The 18,930-nt window shown below is 52.7% G+C and overlaps 1 protein-coding gene across 5 annotated transcripts in view; it reads right to left on the minus strand.

Moving 5' to 3' along the window:
* Positions 1–18,930, minus strand: part of MICAL-like (protein) — a 62,781-nt gene that overhangs the window by 13,868 nt on the left and 29,983 nt on the right. For 3 of the 5 annotated variants that reach the window (XM_089541124.1, XM_089541127.1, XM_089541123.1), the window contains exons 2-5: positions 14,604–14,944; positions 13,065–13,159; positions 3,805–3,996; positions 1,123–3,042 (exon numbers count right to left, since the gene is read on the minus strand). In XM_089541124.1, the coding sequence (XP_089397250.1) occupies positions 1,123–3,042; positions 3,805–3,996; positions 13,065–13,159; positions 14,604–14,937 (2,541 nt within the window). In that variant the 5' untranslated portion in view covers positions 14,938–14,944. Of the gene's footprint in view, positions 1–1,122; positions 3,043–3,804; positions 3,997–13,064; positions 13,160–14,603; positions 14,945–16,208; positions 16,675–18,930 lie in introns of those variants that run through there. The other 2 variants (XM_089541125.1, XM_089541126.1) reach the window with 2 other exon arrangements.

Genomic DNA, 18,930 nt, shown 5'->3' on the forward strand with positions numbered 1-18,930 from the left:
CCGACACGAAGCTTATGAAAACGAAACTATGCGGCCAGGCAATTTTCTGTCCGCCGCTGGGACACTCCAATCACCGTCACATTTGCCGCTGCATCATGCAACTCGGGTCCTGATGAGTGCTGCTTGGATGACCGCTTGTCGTGCCGGTCATACTTCGACACGCCCTCCCCCCCCCCCCCCCCCCACCCCTTTTGCATTTCGGCGTCCGACGCGATGGACTTGCATGGACGTTGGCGGAACCCTGCCGGCAGTCCGCAACTACCCGGATTCCCGAAATGGACGACATTTACAGTAATTTCGCCAAAGTAGGATGAAACCTTATGCACCGAAAGCAGCAGCCCGATCTGCGTAATTACGTCTTGTTCGCCCTTTGACCGCGAGAAGATCTGCCACACCGGTGGAATTTCGCCATGCACCACAGCGATCACTCCCCGAGATTCCCGACACAACCCCGAGATTCCCGACGCTGTGTCAGGCGCATCGAGTTGGTGTGGAACTCGCCACCATTCCCTGCCTTGAGTGGATTATCGGGCAGTGTGTTGTGTTCCGGTCTATGCTCGAAACCTCGCCGCCGGACACATGCGCGTCACGATAAATTCCCTAGCGTGAAATCGCAGATAACTGGCAGCTGCCTCCGTGAAATGGGATAAACCACGACGGTAACAATCTGTCGACGCCATAGGCTGGAGTGTCTCCTTTGGAAGGTGTCTGCCGCTGCGTTTTTGAAGCGAAAAGCTTCACGCTAGTCAACAGCGCGCTTCGCGTGAGCTGGCGTATGTCGGAGCACGAGTGACGTCACGCACGGCGCAGGCTACTGCGCATGTGCGCCGCCCCTTCGCCTCCTTGCCACCGTTTGACCTTTCGCCGCCGCCGTGCGTAGTGCGCATTTGAAAGGAGGGGTATATAAGGCGCGCTTGCCCATAAACAGGCGCACGCTGCCGCGCGCTATGCGTCATCGTTTGACGTTCGCCGCAAGCGCATGCTTATCGCGGATCACCAAAGCTTTTCACTTCCGAGATATCCAGGCTTAACCTTAGCTAAGCCCCAGCCAATTTTTTTAGTTGTATCCGACTACAAACAAATCGACGCTCAACTGAGAAAAGAGCAAAATGCATTTCCAACCTCTCGCCGAACTGGAACAGGCACCGACGGCGCAGGCCGCTTCTTCCGCTTCCAGTAGCCAAAGGTGCTCTTGGACGGCGTCACTCCGTCCTCCTCGTGGTCTGACCTGCGTATCGACCGATTCACCTCGTCCTTTTCGCTCTTCTCCCGAGACGCGACGCCGTCCTCCACCCCCTTCTTGGCCTGCACAGGCGGTGGCGGCGGAGCCGCGTGCTTTTTCCTCGCCCTCGGGGAAGGCTTCAGCGGAAGAGCCATCGGGGTGCGCTGCAGCATGGGGGACACGTTGAGGGACCGCTGACTCATCGGGGTTCCCGTACTGCTGGAAAGCTGCGACGGAGTGGCAGCCGGCACGGATGTCCTCCTCAAGGGAGACAGACTGCTCGAGAGGGACACGTCCTGCTCGTCATCCTCCTCGGAGAATGGGTTCAAGGACTCGTCGTACGCACTCAGCTTCCGTCGGGGCGACACGGGAGACCTGGCTGCATCGTCACCTTCGGAGTCGTCGCCAAATGGATTTAGGGATTCTGGGTATTCCTCTTCGTCGCTTTCACCAAACGGATTGAGGTCTGTAGGGTAGGAAGACTGCTCCTTGTCTGCAGGCTCCGAGTCCTCGGCCTTGGAAGGCAACTCTGCAACTACCACTTGTGGCTTGCTCAATGGGCGTTCCTCCACTGTCTGGTCTACTTCGCTATCGCTCTTAAAGGATGCCCGATTCACTGCTTTTCGGTCCGGACTACTGCTGCCTCTGAGCCGTTGTTGGCTACGGGGCAAGGCGTCACTGTCGCTGAGAACATTTTCTTTGAGGGTCATGTCGGCATTTTCTGTTCCTAAACTCGGCGTGTCATCGGCTAGTTTTGATTTGTGCGATTCTTCACTGAGCGGGAGGTCATCGTCAGGATACAAAGACGGCGGTGGTTCGGACGGTAGGGGTGGCGGAGATGCTGACGGGGCCTCTGCCTGGCCATGCACTTCACAATTTGATTCCGTGCTCATAGTAGCCACTGAAAAGTTACCACTGACCCCCGGCTTCAAAGTCCTGGTTCGCGGTGCGGGTTTTGGCAGCGTGTCTCCCACAGTCACTTCAGATACGATGACCGGCATGTCTAGGACAGGTTTGAGCGTGCTCTGCCGTGGTGCTGGCGGCGTCTCATCCTCAGCCTTGAGGTGCGCCGCACCCGGCTCCTCCGCGGGCGAGTCCGGAGTGCGCTTTTCCGCGCCCGGGCTGGAGCTCCTCAGTGGAGACGACGCACCGAGCTTCTTTCCGTCCAGCTCGCTTGAAAGCCTCGAGAACCTGTCCGCACCGCGCTGCGACAGCGGGCTGACGTACCCGCCACCGCCGACGCTGCGCCTGGGGCCGGGCGACGAGTCGTCCGTCAGGCCCTGCGAGAACCGCTTGATGTTCTCGCGTACCGTCGACGTCACAGTCGGCTCGTCGTGTCGCCTGAGAAACGCGGGTAGCTCAGGCTTCTCGATGGATTTCCACCTGGCCAACGGACTCTCCTCTCCTGTTTTTTTCGCCGCGTCGTCCTCATGCACGCTGTCTTTCGTCCTGGCGCCCTCGACGCCGTTGCTGGGCGTCTTATCCGGGGACACAGCACTGGTCAGCGCCCACGGTCTGGCGACCAGCTTTCGCGCTGCGTTCGGTGTCACGTCAGGCGTCGTGTCGGGCGTCCCTATGGGCGTGCTTTTGAGCGTCACCGGCACCGCGCCGTTGGTTGCTGCGGGCGAAGCACCACCGTCGTTGGCGACCATGGCGTTCTGAAAGAGCTTGCGAGCTGCGCGGACACTCTCCGTCAGCTCGAGCTTCTTCTCGGGTATCTCCGGCTTGGTCGGCGCAGCGTGCACCGCAGCTTGAGGCGGGCTCTGGACTGGCGCGTCTGCGGTCCTCTTGTCGGGAAGAACGAACTCGGGGCCCTCGTCCTGAAAGGAAGCAGACGACGACACACGTATAGACAGATGCTACTTATCACCATAGAGTTTCTTACTATTACCTAGAGGGAAAGCTGGCAACCCATCTATGGAAGTTTGCATGGAGGCCCCTCGAGACCACTTCAGCCACCATGGGCGCTCAAAGCATCATGGGGCGGTGAGCTACCGACTGCAGAAGTACAACTTTTGGCCAAAAAATAATAAAAAATAAAGCTGTTCGATAACGACAAATGTCCTAACATTCAATATCTTGCCTAATGATTGCAACAAATGAGCAAAAAAGCATTTAAGTGCAAAGTTTGCACAAAATAAGAGATGGCTAGCTTTCCTATTGGCCAAGTAATGAACACTACAAAAACTAGTATTTCGTAATTAACAGGCGCACTTTTAAAAGTAAATATATGTTTAAAAAAAATGTTGCTTAAACACTTTAAAAGGTTTTTAAAGGCATTTCAGAAACGTGAAACCTTTTATTGGCGTCGTGCGCTGTTGTGTTTTCTTTACTATGGCTTTTGCACACTGCGTTCGCGCGAAAGTCGTCTGCACACACATGAACAGCATTTTCGAACATCTCAGCAGTGCCACTCCGTGTTCCCGAAAAATTACGACAGCCCCGCAGCAAGTAGCTCACCGCCCCATGATGCTTTGGGCGTCCATGGTGGCTGAAGTGCAGCGCCGCCCGCTTTTCCTCTAGGTAATAGTAAGAAACTCTATCCTTATCACTGCAGTGGCCACATAGACAGATATATATACCTTGGGGCAGACGGTGCACTCGTAGGTTCCGGGCGCGTGTTCGCACTCGTTGTAGGCGCCCGGGTTGAGGATGGCTTCGCAGCGGCTGCAGCGGAAGCACGACCGGTGGTACAACCGGCCGTCCACGATGAGCCGCTCCAGCAGGAACACCCGGTTGCGGCATGTGTGGCACGAGTCGCCCACGCCCGACACCTGCACCAGAGGACAAACGTGGCTGCTCAAAGGGTCTCGCATAAAGCTGTGCATATTCAGCCACTTAGATTCGAAGGAAGGGAGGGATTTGCTCTTGTCGACTTTCGCAACATTCTTTTTGAAATAAGGCGTAGCCTAAGCAGCATAGATACCCGGCCCAGTATTGGAAATGGATGGTCTTACTCTGGTCCCTTGGAGAACCGGCCTTAGCCAATATATTTCCATATTGGGCCGATAATCTGTGGTGCTTGAGCTGGGGGACTGTCTCTGCCTGTCGTTGTAAAGGTCTTAGTAACACGTTGACTGCTGCTTCTTGATGATAGGGAATTTTGAGGAGCAAATAATGTAAGAAATATATATTTCACTAAAGGGGGATATTCGTTGTACAGGTAGTAACTATCCAACCCAAAACTTTTTAAGCATTTTACATGATTAGTATGAGGGGCAATGCGTGGCGACTTTTGAGCAGAAAACGTCTGTTTGGATTATATATTTGCAAACGACTCCCCAGCTACCCAAGAACCTGTCCACGAAGTTTCATTCTGATCAGCAGAGGAGAAGGCGAGAGGTCCGAGTTTACGGAAGCGCTGGTGGCGTCCGCCGCGAGTAACTGAAGCAGAGAATTTTGGCGGGGGTTTGTACGCTGCTGTGGATCAATAAGAAGTGAGCAGAGAGAGCCCGAACTAAGCGAGGCTCTCGTACCGCACACAACGGCGCAGGCGAACGCACTTTTCGAAGCAGGGTGCGGACGTAGCAGTGTCTTTCCAATAAACGGCCGCCGCGGTGGCTCAGTGGTTATGGTGCTCGGCTGCTGACTCGAAAGACGCGGGTTCGATCCCGGCCGCGGTGGTTGAATTTCTTTGGAGGAGAAATTCTAGAGGCACGTGTACTGCGCATGTCAGTGCACGTTAAAGAACCCCAGGTGGTCGAAATTTGTGGAGCCCTCCACTACGGCGTCTCTCATAGCCTGAGTCGCTTTGGGACGTTAAACCTCATAAACCAACCAACCATCTTTCTAATAAACATGAACAATGTTGCGGAGACCAGAGGGCGCTACATTTTACTGACAACAGAATGGTTAGAATATAGTAATCAGAACACGGTAATTGTTACTCGCAAATATGCACGGACGCCCATGCTCGCCTATCCAAATAATTTACTCGCAAAATTAGTGCAAATAACTGTGTTGAATAAAACAATTTAGTACGACAAAATTTGTAGGAGCTGAGAAAAAAAAAATTAATATTACTATTCTCAGCAACAGCAACCGACAACGCAGCCGAAAGACGAGAGCGCTTGTCGACAGGTGCGGTATGTTTGCTGCCCTTGGTCACCGACCGCAAGCACGACGCACCTGAGTGGAACAGGCTCATATCAGCATCCGCGAACGCCACTCGCAGGGTTCCACACCCTCCCCCCTCTTCCTACTCTGCCTTCACTTTCTTCGACGCTTCCACGACGGTCGCCACTCAAAAGGTGCGCTGTAAAAGCACCGGCGGTCAAGAAATTCAAACGGTCCGCGCGAAGTCGCGTTCGTGCAGTTCACGCGGCCGGGCCTCCGTATATTCGCGTCGACGCGTTTTTAAAAAGTTTGTCATAGGTTGTCGACACTTCTCGTTTTGTAGACCGCAAGACAAGTCATCAATGAGGAACACCTGCCTCGCTCCAAAGTGCACAGTCAACGTCGTGGTCTCTGTTTCAGTTGGGGCGCAGTCACGCGCTAGGGTAAGCCACTACGATAAGGGTACACAAGCACTATCGCAGTATACGTGCTACAAGTACGGATCCCTCGAATTTTCGCTGTCTAGGCAGAGCCCCCCCCCCCCCCCCCCCCCAAACCTCGATCTTTGCCTGGCTTTCCTTCCCACGCTCTTACGTTTACAACATCACTAATCACCATCACCGCCTCAACACCCAGCAACCGTATATGAATAAAATATAAAAGGGTTCGGAAGGCTGACGCAAAGACGGGGACGTCGGAGAGAAGAGGCACATTCACCCTAACAAACAGCAAGGGCAAAATGTACGCAACTGTTCGAGCACAGGGGTCCGAGAGAGTTCGCGATAGCGAAAATATTTACACTGCATGCACGCAAGAGCCACGCGCGAGTCGTGTTCTACCACAACAAACACGCGGCACTGAAAGTTCAAGGACAGTCAATGTGGGGAGCTACTGCTTCGATGGTCACCAAAAAAAAAAAAAAAAACACACGATGGAACGCCATGGCCCGACTATACCTGGTCATGGTCCAAATATGACATCAATGCTCGAAGGCGAACGCTACTAAGAAAACCGTGGATGTGAAGGTCTCATTTAAAAATCTAGTGAGCGCTGCTCCAGGTTCTTCCATTCCCAGCAATTTTGGTTGGTTGGTTTATGGGGGTTTAACGTCCCAAAGCGACTGAGGCTATGAGGGACGGCGTAGTGAAGGGCTCCGGAAATTTCGACCACCTGGGGTTCTTTAAATGGTTTCCCGCTCAAAAATGCTTTTGTCCCAGCAATTTTGGACAAAAGCATTTTTGAGCGGGAAACCATTTAAGAACTCAATTTTTTCTTTTAACTGAAGATTTCAGCATAACAATCAATATATCCGCAGATCATACGACGACAGTCCTACATTTCTTTTGTCTATTAACGTTTCTGCTATCGTATAAAGCGTTCCCCATTGGTTTTCTATGGCAAACTTGACTCGGCCGCCGCGGTGGCTCAGTGGTTATGGTGCTCGGCTGCTGACCCGAAAGACGCGGGTTCGATCCCGGCCGCGGCGGCTGGAATTTCTTTGGAGGAGAAATTCTAGAAGCCCGTGTACTGTGCGATGTCAGTGCACGTTAAAGAACCCCAGGTGGTCGAAATTTCCGGAGCCCTTCACTACGGCGTCTCTCACAGCCTGAGTCGCTTTGGGACGTTAAACCCCATAAACCAAACCAAACCAACCTTGACTCGATGGAAACACTTTTACAGAAAAGTTTTGCTGCATATGAGAAGAATGGACCATTAACTTCAATATTTCCATAGCAGTACCTTACAATTTCCCAGTTTCCAGAATTTTTGTCCGAGCAAGTAGGACATGGTTTCGAGAGAGAGAACTGTGGCACCACACGTTGAGCCACCATTCGCAGCGACCCTTAACACAAAAGAGGAAAAATGCTTCTCGATAGCTGTTCGATACATAATCGATAGCTATAATCTTTCTGCTACATTGCCTGCGTAATGTAAGCGGGGAATGAATTAGACCTCCGATATGTTGTGAGTCGTGCACGGGTAACCTAGCTCTCGCTTTTATCGAGTGGAACACGGCATACTCGCTTTGTATGTTAGCATGCACCGCGACCTTTCATTTGTTTACAGTCGCGCCTCGTAAATACGACACCCATCAATATGGACTCGAATTATAAACAATTTTGGTTGGTTTATCGGGGTTTAACGTCCCAAAGCGACTCAGGCTATGAGGGACGCCATAGTGGAGGGCTCCGGAAATTTCGACCACCTGGGGTTCTTTAACGTGCACTGACATCGCACAGTACACAGGCCTCTAGAATTTCGCCTCCATATAAACATTTTTGGTGGAGACCAAACTTTTTCAATGCATTTACGACTCGTTAATACGGAAGCTCACTGTTCGGACCATGGACAAGACGAAAATGCACAGAGCCCATTGAGGCCCGCGTATTTTTGTATCGTTGATATGGACGGCGATGAGAACAAAATCCCGACTGCCCCTAAAAGATGGTTCGCTCCTTGCGTATTTAGCGAAAGGCAGTGCGAAAGTGCAAATGAAGTAGTCTTTATGTGCGTGTGTATTTTTCATGCTTTACAGTACAATGTGCCCAGTCGATGTGCCTGGCAATTTGCCGCATTGCATGAACGGCTAAAAAAAGAAAAAAAAATGCCTCTCTGCAGCCTGTGCTCTCTTGAAAACCACTTTCAGCAGCTGCTCATTGAGTACAGAGTTCTTGGCATGTGCACAGTCGTAATAGGAGAAACTATCACACCATGAGGCGCCATTACGAGCCTCGAGGAACTCTAGGCGCTTCAAACGTGCTTCAACCAGCACCTAATTATTTTACTGATAATGACGGCCAGAATAATGCACTTCGAGCTTCCAAGATTGCCCGATTCCCACTTCACTGCTCGCCACTGCGCACACAGCCAGATCGCAATCTTTTTTTTTTTTTAGAATTTTTGTTCTTCACGATTTGTTATAACGGCCATTACTCGCTTTATGAACACTTTTGGTCGGAAACCAAAGTGCCGATATTTACGAGACAAGACAGAATATGTATGCAATTGATGTTTCTCTTTACTCCCGCCAAGTGCCAAGACTTCTCGCCTGCTATAAACAAAGTGTTTCTCTCTCACTCGTGCAAGGATACAGCTATTAGGCAAGGACCGGGTTAAAAATGAAATGAAAATTATTTTTTGAGGCAAGGAAATGACGCAGTAACTGTTTCAGATATTTCGGTGGACACCTAAACTGCGCCGTAAGGGAAGGGAGAAAGGAGGGAGTGAAAGAAGGAAGATAGAGGAGCCGTAGTGGAGGTCTCCGGAATAATTTCGACCACCTGGGGATCTTCAACGTGCACCGACATCGCACAACACACGGGGGCCTTTTGCGTTTCGCCTCCATCGAAACGCGGCCGCCGCGGTCGGCTTCGAACCCGGGTACTCCGGCTCAGTAGACGAGTTAAAGCCTAACGCGGTGCCTGTGTGCTGTGCGATGTCGGCGCACGTTAAAAATCCCCAGGCGGTCGAAATTATACCGGAGATCTCCACTACGGTACCTCTTTTTCCTTTGTTCCTTCACTCCCACCTTCGTCCCTTTCATAGAGCGGTTTAGGTGTCCACCAAGGTTAATGAGAGTTTAACGTCCCAAAGCGGCTCAGGCTTTGAGGTACGCCGTAGTGGAGGGCTCCGGAAATTTTGACCGCCCGGGGTTCTTTGACGTGCACTCACATCGTACAGAGAACGGGCCTCGAGCATTTCGCTTCCAACGAAATTGGACCGCCGCGGCCGGGATCGAACCCGTGTCTTTCGGTTCAGCAGCCGAGCGCCATAACCACTGAGCCACCGCGGAGGCCGCGGTGCTTGACTGATTGATTGGAGGATGGTAGCAGGAGCGCTAGTGGGCGAGATCCTGCATTGCTTGATGTCAGCAGCTCATCGAGATCCCCCATCGGTCCTATTTTGGTGAGATGTGCGTAGCCCCTGAGGGCGAACGAATTAGGTTTTCATCTCAGTCCAGGGCTCCGGAGGCGTCTGGCGACCTTTTCCGGTCTTCCAAGCGTGCGCTGATCAGTTTCCCTTTCCACAGCTCCAGAGCCACATTACGCGGCTTTAGATGGTGGGGTTTTTGGATAAATGTCCATGTGATAAGAGTTAGGGTTTGGATGACGCCGCACCATGCACATTTGTATTCGTAAAGTGTTCTTTCTGTCTTTCACTTCATCCCTTCCTTCAGGAATGGGCTGAGGTACCCACCAAGAAGAGTTACTACGTGAGACAGTGCGTGACGCGCACCTACCGTGAACCCCTCCTCTCATGACACACGTACAGTGGCACCAATTTGGCAGCGGTGGGCCAACGGGTACTTTCAGCTAGTCGGTACCCGTCAGTGGTAAGCCAACGGTTACTTTAGAGGTCGTTGGGCGACGTTCGTTGGCATGAGAGACAAAGTGCTTCCAGTTAACCTTACCAAGATATGTGGAGGGGCCCCAAGTATCCCAGATGCATTGTGAAAGGCGTCGCCGATGTCATTGCTACTTCATGGGGCAAATAGCAGCGGCATGGCCGCCGCCAAGCACGGGAGCTGCAGGGATTTGCATCCTTGGGGCATTTCGCTAACTCTGACCTCAGGGCCACTCATTTTCGCTTGCTTCTTCGATGCACGGAGGGAAGAAAGCGCACAAGGCAGCGCCACGTGGCGAATTTCGAAGCAAAACGAGGAAAGTCGGCCCCACGTGACAGTCCGTGGTGGTTTTCATTGGCCGGGCCATTTCCCGGCAGTCATGTGGGGTTCACAACGTTTCGTTATGCTTTCCCCCAAGTGTTTTCCTCCATGGCCGTAGGGGTCATGCTGAGATTGCCCTACCCTCTCCCAATACGAAACACAGCTCTTTTTTCCGCGTCCTATAACTCAATAATGCAGCGAGACTTGTGCCTCGCTACGCGCGTGACCTTGGCCATTCATATACCCACCAGCAGGAAGCGCTTACTTGCGTGCATTTCTCGGCGACCGATCTTTCAGACCAAAGGTTCTCTGGCTATGTTCCTCTCCTGCAAGCTCTCCCTGTTCACGACGTTCGACAGTGACAGCAGCCGGGGGACCCGGGTTCAATCGCGGCCCCGTTTCGATGTAGGCGAAATGAATGAGACTCCGCGTTACTAAGCGATGTCATCATCATCAGCCTGACTGCGTCCACTGCAGGACAAAGGCCTCTCCCATACCTAACACCCACATTCCGCTTACTCACTACCGAGGAGCAGTTGTACAGCGCGCTGCGCACCTCGGAGCCGGGCCTCCAGACTCGGCTCGTCCAAGGGGCTGACTGGGTCGCCGAGGCGCGAAAGTTCTTCGCCATCCGGCGGGGTTGACCTGCTGCGTTATGAAAGGCTCCGCCCTTTCCACTCAGCACTAACCCTGTCCTGTGCCAGCTGCGGCCGCCTTCTCCCAGCAAACTTCTTAATTTCATTCGGCCACCTAACTTTCTGCCGACCCCTGCTACGCTTGTCTTCTCTTGGTATGCAGTCCGTTACCCTTAACGACCATAGGTTATCTTACCTTCGCATTACACGCCCTGCCCACGCCCATTTTTTCTTCTTGGTTCCGACTAGGATGTCATTAACCCGCATTAGTTCCCTGACCCACTCTGCCCTCTTCCTGTCCCTTAATGTTACACCTATAATTTCCCTTTCCGTAGCTCTCTGCGTTGTCCTCAATTTAAGCTCAACCCTTTTCGTTAGCCGCCACGTTTCTGCCCCGTAGGTGAGTACCGGTAAGATGCAGCTGTTATACGCATATTTTTCGCTTGAGGGATATTGGTAAACCGCCATTCATGATACGACAGAAATGCGCTCCGCCCCCTTCTCATTCTTCTAGTCATTTCCATCACATGATCCGGATCAGCGGTCACTACCTGCCCTAACTAGATATATTCCCTTTCTACTTCCGACACCTCGCCACCAATTGCAAATTGATGTTCCCTTGCTACACTGCTGAACATTACTTCGGTTCTCTGCATGTTAATTCTTAGACCCACCGTCCTACTCTGCCTAACTCTCACTGATCATGCTTTGCAGTTCACCTCCTCAGTGGCTTAGCAAGGCAATGTCATCAGCGAATCGCAGATTACTTAGGTAATCTCCATGAACTCTTATCCCCAACTGTTCCCAATCCATGGCTCTGAATACCTTGTGTAAACAGGCGATGAATAGCATTGGCGAGATAGTGTTTCCCTGACTGACACCCTTCCTTTCTGGAATTCTATTGTTGACTTTATGAAACACTATGGCGGCTGTGGAGCCGTTATAGATATCTTCCAGTATTTTCGCATAAGGCTCATTTACACTCCGCTTCCGTAATGCCTGCACGACTGCCGAGGTGTCTACTGAATCAAATGCAATCTATGAAGGCTACATGTAGAGGCTCATTACATTCAGAGCATTTCTCTATAACCTGATTGATAGTGTGAATGTGGTCTATTGTCGAGTAGCCTTTACGAAAGCCCACCTAATCAATTGGTTGATTGAAGTCAGTCAGTGCGCGTCAAAGAACCCCAGCTGGTCGAAATTTATCCGGAGCCCTCCACTACGGCGCATCTCTCTCTCTCCCTTCCCTCACTGCGCGGTTGAGGTGTCCATAGAGAGGTGAGCTAGGCCTCGTTTACCGTTTCCTCAAAACAAATTTTCATTTTCAGTGGTGACAGCAGGGTAAGAGTGATTCTGCTGACAAATAAGTGTGACACTACGGCGCATCTCTCTCCCCCTTGCCTCACTGCGCGGTTAGGGTGTCCATCGAGAGGTGAGCTAGGCCTCGTTTACCGTTTCCTCAAAACAAATTTTCATTTTCAGTGGTGACAGCAGGGTAAGAGTGATTCTCATGACAAATAAGTGTGACACTACGGCGCATCTCTCTCCCCCTTGCCTCACTGCGCGGTTGTGTCCATCGAGAGGTGAGCTAGGCCTCGTTTACCGTTTCCTCAAAACAAATTTTCATTTTCAGTGGTGACAGCAGGGTAAGAGTGATTCTCATGACAAATAAGTGTGACACTACGGCGCATCTCTCTCCCCCTTGCCTCACTGCGCGGTTGTGTCCATCGAGAGGTGAGCTAGGCCTCGTTTACCGTTTCCTCAAAACAAATTTTCATTTTCAGTGGTGACAGCAGGGTAAGGGTGATTCTGCTGACAAACAAGTTTGACACTCCAGTCTTCCTCTCATTCCGCCAGGTGGCGTAGCAGCCTTTGTTTCGGGGACAGAGCGGATAGGTGGCGCTCAGAAACCTGCAAGAGAACTGCTTACCGGTGCTGGGGCAGCCCTTCTTCGTGCGTCCGCAGAGAGGGCAAGGGCACTCCGGCTGGGGCAATCGCTTTATTATTCTCTCCGAACTGACGTACAGCAATTGAGCAACAACCTCGTCGACGGACGACGGGAAGAAGGGACGACGTGACACATATTTACATCATCAACGGCGGAAGAAACAAAATGCACTAGCAATGCAGGCTTTGGTATAACCGCCGCGGAAGGCGCCCCCGTCTCAGCAGGGCACTCTTCCGGTCGGGCAGGAAAAGGCACCGAAGGGGAGGAGGGTCTCCTCCGCTGCGTGAGCCGCCCGGCGGGACGACCGGGCAAAGTTTACAGAGCGCGCGGAAATGACAATGCCGTGGTGTGGTCCCGGTCTGGAATGCGCGCCAAACGAGTGGACCTAATGACCAGAAAATGGCGCCCCTTTTCGGTCGCGTGTACACAAGAGCGAGGAAGCAGAGGAGATCACGACTAAAAATGCTCGGCGGCGGGTGGTCCGGTGACGTGGCGCCGCAGCAGCAGCAGCGCAGGACGGAACCCCCGTCATACCTTGGTCGGCGGCCCGATGCTCAGCGGTGACGCAGAACTGGTGGGCCTCTTGAGCGCGGACGCCGCCGCCGCGGCCCTGCGCCGGGAGCCGAGGCCTGCGAAGGAGGTGGCACAGCGTCAGACGTTGCGAGGCCTCAGCTCACACACACGCCCTCGTTCCCAGAGACAGCTTCCACGACACGCGCTCCCACATTAGCAATGCGTCTCTCGCCCTCACTCCGTCGTCGTCGTCTCGACCCTGACTGCGCGACCCCGAATTCCTATTTCGCTCAATAAGCGACTTCTGAGTCTAGATGGAAACCGCCTTGGGAAAGCGTTCCACTCCGGGGCCCGTTTTTGCTCTCTCGAGAATGTCGAGTAGTGAGTGGCCTGAGCTCAATTTCGAAGCCGGTCAAGGAGGAGGAGGAACAAACTTTTATTTGTCTTAAGACAAAGAGGGCAAGGGTTAGGGATGAGGTTTAGTCAGCGCGTGGGCCCTCTCGACGGCGCTAGGTGGCTTGAAGTCTATGCTTCATTGCGACCTCCAGGGCCCAACCCAGTATACCCGCAGTTGTACATCCCGGTCAGGACTGAGCAACGCAGTCTCCCACTGACTTTTGTAATTTGTAAGTTCAGACGTTAGGAGAAGGTAAGTGACGCCAACCAAGTAAATTACAGGAAAATCGTCGGAGACGCCGATCCGCAGGTCCATGCTCTTTTCGCTGACCGACAAGTGGTCACCGGACCTATCCGAGTCGACAGACTTCTGTCGAATGTTTTCTTTTAAGTTCAGACGTGGTTGGTACTCTGTGCACTCGAATAGGATGTGACTGAGGCTTGCTTTAGAATGATTGCAGAGAGTGCAGCGGGAACTGTATTCCGCGGGATATACATCAGGGAGCTGATATAAGGATTTGGGAATGTACCCGTTTGAAGTTGCCGATAGGCAACCTGCTCTGCTTTGGAGAGGGACTTGTGCGGGGGTGGGTATTTCAGCCGATCGTTTCGATAGCGGAGGGTGACTTCAAGGTAGGTTACCGGGCGCTCCCTCCTCAACCATCCTCCGTGGCACCGGCCCCCGATTCCGAAACACGCGACACTGAGTTTGACGTGCCGGTTATCCGAACGCCACTGCCATAATAAAAACTGTCTATAGAAAGTATATAGACTTCTTATAGATTATTGCCTTCCTATAGATGCTTTTGTCTATTCATAGTCTATAGGATGTATATACACAAAAGTCTGCTAAAAGTGACCATAAACCTACAGACTGTCTTTAGACTGTGTACAGCATTTGTATTGCCTAGAGACAGTTCTTTAGGGTTTGTCTATAGAGATTCTGTAGACATTATAGATAAAAGTCTATAGACTAAAAAAAATTTGGTATGGGTGGTGGGCACCTCTACCCAATAGGCACAACTCTCTTGGACGTCCCATGGACGTCCTAAACGTCCACAAGACGTCCAAGGGATTTCCAGTGCCCATAGGGTAACACCCCCTCGACGACAAAAGTGACTCTCGGAGAGGCGGGAAAAGAAACGCGGCCACTCCGATACTCACCGCCCTCGAAGTACTGGTAGAACTGGGACACGTAGGTGGCCACGCTGAGCCGGTCGGGCTCCCGGTGGGCCAGCATGTCCTCGGCGTCCAGCAGGGCGGGGATGCCGAGCTGGGCCTCGGCGACGCTGAACGCCAGCCGGTTGTTGCCGAGCACGTCCTCCTTGCGCAGGGAGTCGAACTCGATCAGGTCCGGCCGGAAGTGGTGGATGAGCGCGCAGAAGGCGAGCCCGTCGCGCCACGAGCTGCTCATGTCCACCACGCGCACGTCGCGGTAGCCCTCCGTCACGCGACGGCACCACAGCTCGAGCGCCTTCAGGCCCCGCCGCTCGCCCATCTCGATTCTGGGTCAGTCAGCGCGAGGAAAGTAGTATACACACGGTCAGCGACCGGCCCGTGAAGAGAGCCTATTCGATCCTGCGGACATTTTCTGCTCGGACCGACCGACCCGCTTCTGAGACGGCGACGACCTGGATTCGGAGGGAGGCAGGGCCGCGTGGGCGCTGAAGAACAGTCCGGAAACTGGCACGATTGGCAAAGCGTCCAGTGGAAGACGCGTCTCGGAGCGGCGAAAGCCCGACCGAGCGACGACCGTGGGAACAGTCAAGGTTGCGGAGCAACTATAGACGAAAGGGGGTGTCTGGGTCTTACTGTTGCGCTGTACAGCTGCACAGCTGAGCATGCAGTGGGGAAAGCTGGCCTCTCTCTCTCTCGCAGTGGAAGGAAGAGCACAAGTGCAGAAGCAATGATAGGAACCAATGGGGGAACACCAGAGCCATCGAGAGGTCCCGTATAGGAAAACCAGCAACTTCGAGAGGTCCCGTATACGAAGACCAGCACCTTCGAGAGGTCAGTTATACGAACACCAGCCCCTTGGAGAGATACCGTATACGAACTCCAGCACCTTTGAGAGGTCCCGTATACAAACACCAGCACCTTCAAGAGCACGAACTCCAGCACCTTCGAGAGGTTCCATATAAGAACACTAGCCCCTTGGAGAGGTCCCCGTATACGAACTCCAGCACCTTAGAGAGTCACTTATAAGAACACCAGCACTTTTGAGAGGTCACGTATACGAACCCCAGCACCTTCGAGATGTCACTTATAGGAACACCAGCACCTTTGAGAGGTCCCGTATACGAACTCCTGCACCTTCGAGAGGTCACGTATACAACTGCGCTGATATGTTAACAGCTGATATGTTAACAGTCCCAGTTGATATGTTAACAGAAGAAAACTGCACATTTAACGAAGCTACTCGCCAGTCGAGTACCGCTTGCTTGGACAAACAAGAGGTGCTGCCGCCGCGTCTGTTCACGACAACCAACATTTCGGAGGCGGCCGCGAGAGGAATTAAAAAAGTTCCTTCATAGCTTTTCGACACACCGTTTCGGTTCCTCGAGCTTCAAGTGACTGACGGGAATTCATTCATTACAGCAATGTTCTACAACACCATCGGAAAGCGCAAATCATTACTTTTATTATTTTCGCGTTCGTCGAAGTGTGTTTGCCGTTTATCGCACGTTCCGGACATGTAACACTCGTCTTCAGCACGTTCGGCATTTCTGTAAAGAGGCGCGAGGCTCGCCTCTACTCGTAACAGCGAGCCTGGTTTTCCGCTCCAACACGAGTCCTCACCAGTTGGCTATCGTCAGCAAAAGCCCCGAAACCGGTCCGGAAGAGCGCCGCGACGAGGCTCCGCGCTTCACCACACAATGCAATCTGGCCTCGCAATACGCTCCTCAACTTTCGAGCGCCCCAAATGCCGGGGAGAAGAGATAAAAGGTTGCGCCTGTGCGGCGACGTGCGAATCCCAACCTGCAAAACAAGCGACAGAGATCACCGGGCCCGTTATCTCGGACGCGCGTTGCAGAGGCTATACGACACACACGCCTTGTACACACGGACCATGGCAGAGGGGGGTTTATGACCGGGCTGGACTTTCTACCCAACACGGTGCAAGCGTCCGCAAAAACAGGACTCGCAGATGCAATGCAAGTAGATGCCGAAGGAAATTCTCTCTTTCTAATACATCCTCGGCGATTGAGAGACTGCTCACAGAAGCTGCCTGCGCAACGATTTACGATCCAACACAGCGCCCGCCCGGCCGCCCGCCCGCATCTTGCCTCTCTTGGTCGCCACGATAAGCCCGAACATGCCCAACAATCTTGGACAGAAATTTTGAATATTGCAATAACTGTGCAGTACTGTTACGGAAATATTGAAGGCAATAATCCATTCTTCCCACCTGTAGCAAAATCTTTAAAAGAAAGTTTTTTCCACCGCTCGCAAGGAGCAGCTAAAACTGCTTTAAAACGAATGGGGAACGCTTTTGAGGATAGCAAAGACGTTAATTGCAAAAAAAAAAAAATGCAAGTACGTCGACGGGAGATCAGCGGATATATGGATTGTTATAGTGAAACCTTACAATATACGAAATGATTGCGCTCATTAACTCTTTCCAGTTCAACAATACTTTTTGTCAGGAATCGTTGGATATGAATGAGCGTGCGTGTCAGACAAACCGGCCGCCGGACGATGACACCGCCGTGGCCGAACCTGACACCTCGGCCAGCACAACTTGAAACCGATACTTTCCCCACATCGCCAGCCCTCGTCTTCCCGCATTGTGGAGATCGCCCCCACTCTTCTCCACACGGTCTGAGACAAAGTCCAGAACGCGACAGCCTTGGGCATGCTGTGTGTGGCTCCTTGATCTCTCGGAGTTGAGAGGTATAACGCCCAAGTTCAGACTTTCCACGGATGCTGCGGGAGCACATATACCCTGGCCCTGAGCCGCGCGGCAAACCGTTTGGGATATGTACTTTCGACAAAGGCCGTACAACCCAAATATAATCCCTCCGCTGTCTCACGAGAGAAGTGGCCACCTACGGATAACCAGGGTGGCCACCTACGGATAACCAGGGTGGCCACCTACGGATAACCAGGACTAACGAAGGGGAACAGAAAATGTGCCCCACGGCCAACGACCACCTATGGGCAGTGTACATCCCGGAGACCACGCAAAAGCACTGTCGCAAGAAGAATGCCAGAAAATACTGGGAAGACGAACCACGACAGGGCGGGAATAGTGGCGAGCTGCTCAACCGCCAGGGCGCTCCTGATGCAGGAGGCGGCTGTTTCTTACAAAGATGTTCTATAGACTTTCTATGGGCTTTTTACAGACTATATTGCCTCCGTAGCGATACTCCCCTTTGTCTATTCGTAGTCTATACACTTCCTATAGACAAAAGTTTACTAAAAGTTCATGGCCTAATTGTATATATAGAGTGTCTATGGAATTTACATTGTCTATAGAGTCGTCGTCATCATCATCATCAGCCTGACTACTCCCACTGCAGGGCAAAAGCCTCTCCCATGTCTCTCCAATTAAACCTGTCATTTGCCATTGCGGACACCGTATCTCCGCAAACTTTTCAATCTCTTCCGCCCACCTAACTTTCTGCCGGCCCCTGCTACGCTTGCCTTCTCTTGGAATCCACTCCGTTACCTTTAAGGACCAGTGGTTATCTTGCCTTCGCATTACATGCCCTGCCCAAGCCCCTTTCTTCCTCTTGATTTCGACTAGGATGTCATTAACCCGCGTTTGTTCCCTCATCAACTCCACCCGCTTCCGATCTCTATAGAGTAGTCTATAGAAAGTCCATAGGCTGTCTAAAATTTTTTTGTAAGGGCTGAGCCGCAGCAGACTGCCTCGCGCGAGAAGCTCGCACAGAGAAGCAGCAGCAGCAGTACCGCTGGGGTCTCCCGACGCCCGCGATGCACTCTGGTGGCCGCCCAGCCAGATTCCGCACGAACTGTGCCAAGCGGCGCTGACGGGGAGAAGCCCAGCTCGACGCACGATCCTCGCTCGCTAGTGCGGCCGTGACGAAGCACTGCCTGCGTGTGCAGCAGCAGCATAACTGCTCACCTAGCGTGATGCAGCCCCCGTGATGACCCTTCTCTCTCTCTCTTCCCTGACACGACGTGTCTCATCACCTCCCTCGCCTCAACCCCGTTGTTTCAGGAAAGAACAAACCGCACAAGGAAGCCGCAGTGGAAGAAGAAAGACTCGAATCTGTCGGCAAACCACCGGCGAACAGCGATACGGAGAGAAAGGCGGCGTTGTTGTGAGGGGCAAATAACGGCGAGTTTTCTTTCCGCCGGAGCGGAGAGACCAAGTCACGATGCACACCGCTCCAAGGACGGCCGAGCAGGGCAGCAGCTGGGTCAATGACGCCAGGGAACACAATCGCCGATTAATAACGCATTTTCGCTCGGCCACAGAATAACCCCCCGCCGTGACCCGGCGATGGAAGCGCGCCGCCGC

Source organism: Amblyomma mixtum, chromosome 4 (genome assembly GCF_055824585.1).
Source record: "Amblyomma mixtum isolate Tamu chromosome 4, ASM5582458v1, whole genome shotgun sequence".
Lineage (NCBI taxonomy): Eukaryota > Metazoa > Arthropoda > Arachnida > Ixodida > Ixodidae > Amblyomma > Amblyomma mixtum.